This window comes from Ctenocephalides felis, unplaced genomic scaffold (assembly GCF_003426905.1).
Source record: "Ctenocephalides felis isolate EL2017-DRISC unplaced genomic scaffold, ASM342690v1 CF-g0.4_SCAFFOLD_02708, whole genome shotgun sequence".
In the NCBI taxonomy this organism is placed as follows: domain Eukaryota; kingdom Metazoa; phylum Arthropoda; class Insecta; order Siphonaptera; family Pulicidae; genus Ctenocephalides; species Ctenocephalides felis.
Window position 1 is genome coordinate 7,666 of NW_020538862.1, and position 7,817 is coordinate 15,482.

At 35.8% G+C, this 7,817-nt stretch overlaps 1 protein-coding gene across 1 annotated transcript; it reads right to left on the reverse strand.

Annotated features, from left to right (window-relative positions):
* Positions 1 to 220: 220 nt before the first annotated feature.
* LOC113381228 lies at positions 221 to 6,120 on the reverse strand. Its single transcript, XM_026620191.1, has 3 exons — positions 5,486 to 6,120; positions 4,914 to 5,326; positions 221 to 303 (listed from the first exon to the last, which is right to left on the reverse strand). Exons 1-3 carry the CDS (start codon positions 6,118 to 6,120, stop codon positions 221 to 223), a joined length of 1,131 nt encoding a protein of 376 aa, XP_026475976.1.
* Between the last annotated feature and the right edge of the window lie 1,697 nt (positions 6,121 to 7,817).

Genomic DNA, 7,817 nt, shown 5'->3' on the forward strand with positions numbered 1-7,817 from the left:
ATTTTATTCAAATATATACCGACGGTTCAAAGACAGATAAAGAGGAAACAGAAATTGGAAAAAGTTATAATTTTGTCAGATAGTAAATCTGCTTTACATGCTTTAAATATACCTTAATATTTTGGCAATCCACTAATTTTCGACAGTATTAGAAAGATAGAATATTTAATTAAACAGAAGCATAATATCGAATTAATATGGATAAGCGGACATGCGAATATCATCGGAAATGAGATCGCGGATGGGCTGGCCAAAGATACACATAGCACACCCTCGATTGTAAATAAAATTCCTGCAGTAGACCTTAAAGGAATTGTTACAAAAAATGGAATGTCTCAATGGCAAAAGGTATTCGATCAAGACTCACGTTTGAAAGGAAGACTTTACCAACCGTGTAACCCGAAGGTATCGAGAAGGACATGGTTTCAAAATATTAAATGGAATAGGAGAGAAATAACAACAATCTGTAGACTAAGGCTATCACACACAAGGAATAACAGTCATCTATTCAGAATCGGTATCAAAGAAGACCCATTTTGTGCTTGTAGTATCATATTAGACACATTGGACCACATATTTTGGAATTGCAAATTATATAAAAATGAACGGAAGAAATTATATAAAAGACTACAACATCTAAAAGTACAATTTCCAGTAAATGCAAGACACATTATTAGTGAGAGTAATATAGGAATATATAGAGTGTTGCTGGATTTCATGAATGAGTGCAATATAAAATTGTAGTGACTTATAGAAATCAAGTTAATGAAGATATGTTATTAATAATTTTTCTTGTTTTTTGTATATTCATACAGAAGAAATATTTTGTAATGTATAGTATTGTATTTTATAATATGTATTCAATGGATATTGGCTAAAATGTTTGGATAAAACGAGGCCATTTTAATAAAAATAAAAAAAAATAAAATGACTATATATTTACCTGAATATTAATTCGATGTACACTGTTCGAAAGTCAGATTGCGACTCTGCGGTACTCGCAAAGTACAGAAGTCGTGGCAGAAATTACATAATTTTACTTACATTTTTGTTCAAATAAAACTTTCATTTTTCTGTTTACATCATACAAAAAATTATAAAGAATGCATGGTGTTGACAAGTTAGTTGTATAAATGTTAGTGCCAATCTCTAGTGTTGTGTACACTTCTCTAGATGTAACCAACCAGCGTAATGTAAGTCCACTTGTATTTTATATGTATTATCCATCTTCATAAATATTTTGTTTGCTTTACATTTGTACGAGTTTACATATGTGTAAACTAAATAAAGTAAATACATGTATTTGTATATGTGTATATATGTATGTATGTATATGTATATATATGTGAGCATTCATGTACATATGTATATATGTATGTATTGTGTGTGTATATGTATATATGTATGTGTATATATGTTTATATGTATATATGTATATATATATATATATATATATATATATATATATATATGTACGTATATATATATATATATATATATATATGTATGTATATATATATATATATATATATATATATATACTAGCTGACCCGGCAAACGTTGTTTTGCTAAGTAAGTTATTTAATAAACAATTTCTAGAGTAACTAAAAAATTAATACTTTTTGTGTAAGGATGTGTTGTTTTAATTGCTATATACAATGAGGTATTATAGAAACAATAAACCCCATTAGTTTGTATATATTTTATTAATACAACCAAACTGAAAGTTTTATACACTTTCTATAGAAAACATGGCATAATTCAATCCAAGTCTTTGTTGGTCTTTCGACTTATATAGTCATTACAAATTCCATTTAATCGATTATTGAATGCGTTTCAAATTTTTTGAAATTTTTTTTGGATTCTGTATTTTGTGTATAATTGTAAATAATACTATTGAGCTTATACAAATTATTCAAATTTCTGCGAGGAGAGATACAAAATGATTTAGGTATCTCTTCTTTGACCTGCTTTTTGAAAAGTTTTTAGTAATATTCGATGAATAAAAGTAAATTTAATAAAAAGTATATATGTAGAACAGGGCAAGGCACAAAGGTCCAATTTGACTTTAAGCAAATATAAATTTTTTTATGAAAATCAAACCAATTACATCACAACAAATGACACATTTCAAATGAACAATTATCTGACTACGTTCAGTAAAACTACCAGCTACTTCATCATTGTAAAAACGTGCTTTTTTGCTGTCTTTAAAAAAATTTTATCTAGATCTTTTTACCCTATAACGGGGTAACTTGGAACGGCCAGATGGCAAGCAGGTCTAATGCCATATTTTAAATTCAAAGGTATTTTACAAAATAATTACATTTTCAACTAATTGCTAGAAAACTACCAATGGAAGAAAATACTTTTACTATGGATTTTCAAAGATTACCATTTATCTCCCAATACCAAAGTCATAAGAATCAAGGTTATAGCTGATTATACATATTTTTCCCTTTACATTCAAATACTGTTGTTAAACAATGCTTAGCTTTACTGGTTTTTGACACTTCGGTCGTGGATCTTCATATATTAATATTAATTAGTAATTAGTAATTACTATCCATTCTTGAATAAATTCAGGAAATTGTAACTGGAAATAAGCTATTCGACAAAATGTTCCTTTGATCGATTCCAAATTTAGGTTCTAAATCTGAATAATCTAGAAAAGGTTTTATAAATATCAATGAGTACATAATTATACAAATGAGTTCTTTCAGAGCATTGTGTTTGAGAAAAATATGATTTGTCAACCATACTGAGTTATACATAGTTCGCTTCACTGTTTATACGAATGGGCAATGGCACTAGCATTATATTATAATTGTTAATTATTTATTTAAAATAAATAATTTTATTATTAATTCCTTACAAATATTGAATTGTCATCCATAAGTGATTACATAGCATTTTTTTTTTTTTTTTTTTGTATAGCGAAGGAAATGCTTTTATGCATCCCAGACCGGTCTTCTGTCTGGGTATGTCGGACTCGATACCGCCCTGGTATAATACCGACTAAAACCTCCGCTTTGCCCCTGCCTCTGGTCCCCACGGAAACCGCCGCTAGGCATTACTTCGTGGGGGGAGGATCTAGAATGTTACAATTTTTAACTTGTTATAAACAATGTTATAATTCATAAACATTTTACTTATCTTTTAAATGGGCGAAGTCCCATTCGTCCTTTCTCTCTCTATAGAACGCAGGTCCATTAAAACGTCTCTCGCAAATCTGTCTATGGCGTTCCAAGCAGCTTCACTTGTCAGCATCACTTCAACAACATTACCTGGGGTAATTGTGCGTCTCAATGTCTCCTCCACATCATCCCGTAGAGCACCAAATCGCGGGCACACGAAGAACACGTGCTCAGCATCTTCGATTTCGCCCAAACAATATGGGCAATCCGGCGAGCTATCGTGCTTGAATCGGTGTAGGTAGGCTCGAAAACAGCCATGCCCCGATAGCATTTGCGTAGTATAATAGTTTACTTCGCCGTGCTTGCGACTTAGCCAGACTTTGATGTTAGGAATGAGACGATGCGTCCATCTGCCCTTTACAGCGACATCCCACAGTCGCTGCCATCGGTCAATGCTGTTCTGCCGTTCTTCTAATCTTAACTTTTCAGGACACAGTTGTTGATGTCTTCTATGGTAAATTGTCCGTCTTTCCTCTGCTAAGACTAAGAGAGGCACAGTTCCTGAAATGACGCACACTGCTTCCGCCGATATTGTGCGAAATGCGCAAGCAATTCTTATAGCACTGAGACGGTATAAGGGCCCTGCCATTCTCCTCGATTTTTGAGATTTAAGAGCATCACCCCATATGGAGATACCATATGTCAGCACTGAAGTAATAACTGACGATAGTAATATCCTTCTGGTTTGTTTAGGACCTCCAATATTAGGCATCAGTCGAGCAAGTTTCGTCCTAACTATTGACGCCTTAGCACTAACGTGTTCCACCTGTTGATTGAAATTCAAACGAGCATCAAGCATTACGCCAAGGTAACAGATGTGAGGTTTTGACGTGATCTCAAGATTTCCTATCTTTAGCTTGATGGTCTCAATTCTTTTCCTACTAGTGATAAGAACAGCTTCACTTTTTTGTTGTGCTAATTGGAGATTCATTGTTCCCATCCACCGATTAATTTTTCTGAATGTAATATCGAATAGGCTTACGATGTCATCAATTTGTTTGGAGACAACCACTATGGCAACATCGTCTGCATATGCTACTAGTTTCACACATTCTGGAAACTCTAGTCTCAAAAGGCCATCATACATAATATTCCACAGCAAAGGGCCTAGAACAGAGCCCTGCGGCACACCTCCTGTTATATTATATTCTTCTGTACCATCGCGTGAATGGTACATTAGAATTCTGTCTGTAAAGTAGTTTGCGACTATATTGCATAGGTATGCTGGCACGTTCTTGTCACGGAGTGCATTCATAATGCAATCCCAGTTTGCAGAATTAAAAGCATTTTTTATATCCAATGTAGCTACAAGGCAGTACTTTTTGGAACCCCCCTTCCATCTGGTTCCAGCAATTGCCTCCTTGGCGGTATTAACTACCAAGTTTATAGCATCGATAGTTGATCGCCCTTTGCGAAAACCATACTGATTGTCTGCTAGGATTGGATCAACTACTGCATCTATTCTTTGGTGAATTATTCTTTCAAAAATTTTACCCGCTGTATCCAGCATGCATATTGGACGATAGGATGATGGTTCATCTGGTGGTTTTTTTCCTTTGGGAATAAGCACTAGTCTTTGCTGTTTCCATTTTCGTGGAAAAACCCCTTCTTTCAGGCATGTATTATATGCATTAAGAAACATTGTCGGAGATGTCATAATTGATGTTTTCAAGGCAATATTAGGAATTCCATCTAATCGCGGTGCCTTGCTATTACCAACGCGATGACAAGCTTCCATCAGTTCTTGCAATGTTATAAGTGGAATATTATTCTGTTCTACATGTGTTACCTGGTAGTTCAAATTAGGTTGTCGTGGAAACAAAGTAGTTACTATTTTAATCAATAGTCGTGGGCAAGTTGGTGAAGGTATTGGCTGGCTTTTGAGGCGAGACATTACAGTCTTATAAGGTCTTCCCCATGGATTATCCTCGACTTCATCCAAAAGTTCTTTCCAGCACCTAACTTTACTATCTTTGATAGCTTTATTTAGTTGTCTACGTGCTTGTTTATATTCCACTACCAGTTGTGCAGAATTACTGAGACTATATCCACGCTGAGAGATCCTTCTTTTCTTTAGGCACTCTTTACGAAGAGAGCTGATTTCTTCAGTCCACCAGTGCACAGATTGTCTTTGATTTATGCCATGTTTACGAGTCATACTGATATCACAGGCTTCGGTTATTCTCTCCATCAGCTCTCTAGTATGCTCATCTGCGTGTTCTGAAATTATAGGTTTGCAATTTAAGGCAACTCTCATGGCGCTTTCATCAAAAGATTTTATTTTCCACCCAATGGCTTTAGATATTTTCGCATGTCTTCTAATGTTTCTATCTGTTGATATTTCCCAGATGATTGCATTGTGGTCACTAGCAGTGTAGATATCTAATACCTCCCAATTGCAAATTCCTCTGACGAGGCTATTGCTAACAAAAGTAAGGTCTATTATTGAGCTTGCACTGCCCTTTTCAAAGGTTGGTTTATCACCACTATTAAGTAAAACCACGTCAAGTGCATTGAAGGCCTCCAAAAGTGCTTTACCTCTTGCATTAGTCTTCCTACTTCCCCAGTCTACCGCCCATGCGTTAAAGTCACCGGCTATCGCTACGGGGTGGTGTCGTTTTGCATCCTCCACAAGACGATCTAAAAAATCGACAAAATCTGGCAAAGAAAGACTAGGTGGAGCGTAACAGCTGTATAAATGTATGCCATCTAATGATGCTGCGACAAATCCAGCGTTGCTATTGTTAACAACATTTTGGAAACAAAACTTGCCACAGGACCAAATAACGGCTTTGGTGGTACTGTCCGTTTCCCATGGCCAATCAGTTAGATGTTTGTAAGGTTCTGATAAGAGGGCAACATCAATTTTCATATCTCTTACCGTCTGCATAAGCAAGTCGTGTGCAGCCTCACAATGATTCATGTTTAGCTGTATTATCTTCATGCTTTTGCGTTCATTATTTTCTCTATGGCCTCCCTATATAGAGGACATCTGTGAGTGCCGGCATGATGTGCTACATTTTCAGAGTTTCCATTTTCAGCGCATAGTGCACATTTTGCTGCATTTATACAGTTGGCTATTTTGTGACCTTCTTGTCCACATCTAAAGCATAGATTGGTCCGATTCACTTCGCTCTTGCACTGTGATCCATAATGTCCGAATAGCCAGCATTTAAAACATCGAATTGGTTTCTTGATGATTTTAATTTGACAGTTGACCCATCCAATTCGTATTTTGCTACTTGCTTTGAGCAGATCGTGTACAACTGCCGCTGGAAGAGCTACAGTAGCAATCTGGGTACCTCTATATGCCTTACGAAGCCTAATTTCTTCTGCTGGTGTGTTGCAGGCTCCCCCGGTTGCTTTTTGTAGTGCTATCTGGATATCAATTTTTGAGGTTTCATCATCAATATCCCTTATTTCTATAGTTTCTTGGTGCCCCTTATAAATAACTTCGGCCTCATCCTTTAACACACCTGCGATAATCTGTTGCAGTCCTTGGCCTTTGTCCTCACTTTTCTTAGAAATAGTTATCAACAAGTCTCCATTTCTGGTTTTGTTTATTTTCTCTACTGTCGTATTTACCTTGTCATCAGGGACATCATGTTTGATGCGACGTAATATTTCGGAATAATTAACTTTTTCGGTCGGCCGGATTAATAAGGCATTTGGTTTTGGAAAAATTCTATGATTTTTTATCATTTTATGGTTAGAGTCCTGTTCTGACAGATGTACCCTTGCTTCCTTTTTTTTCTGTTTTCTCGGCTGAACTTTATGCCAGTCATTTACCTCGATTTTTTCTTCATTACATATTTCTATGATCGTCTGACGTCTTGGCAAACCATTTTTCTCATTAACCTGATTATTGCTTATATGTTGTGAGTTTCGGTTTCTTGTGGCTTTGCTTGTGTCCTGCCGTACACTTTTTTCTATAGGGGCTGTCTCACAACATTGCACTTCATTTATCATAACTTCCGTATCAACCGTGGTTCGGCCTTTTTCCTCTAACAATTGGTTGTCTAAATCAATAAATCTTTTAATTACGGCCGCTATGTTGCCTGTTTTTATTTTCACCTCTTTATGTATGTTTGACTTTGATTTGACAATCATATGCAGTTCATTTATCAGATTCTCAAGGCACTTCAATGACTCATTCCGTTGTAAAATGACATTTTCCGGAATTATATGTGACAGTTCAGCCACTGGTTCTACTTTACTAGCCATACCGTCGCATGAGCTGGTCAGCGGGTTTCGGGCTATATCTGATATACCTGAACATAGCGTTGTGTTCAAATTATTGTGTGATTTATTGATTGCATCACCAGCATTGTTTGACACTATGTCCCCACTAATGGGGATCATTTTAACAAAAATTCTACCTGCACCCAGAGGCGAGGATCATTCAGCTCACTAATGTAATAGTGATTACATAGCTGTCATTTGCTTATTGTCATTACAAGTCGAACGGGATAAAGGGTATCCTATGTCCTTCTCCTGGCTCTGAACCAACTTTTACCAACTTTACTAAAGCCAATTTTCAGTTAAATCGGTTCAGCCTTCTTGAGTTATAAGTTCTGACGATATATCTCCAGAATGCACAAACCGAATTCGACAATTTTG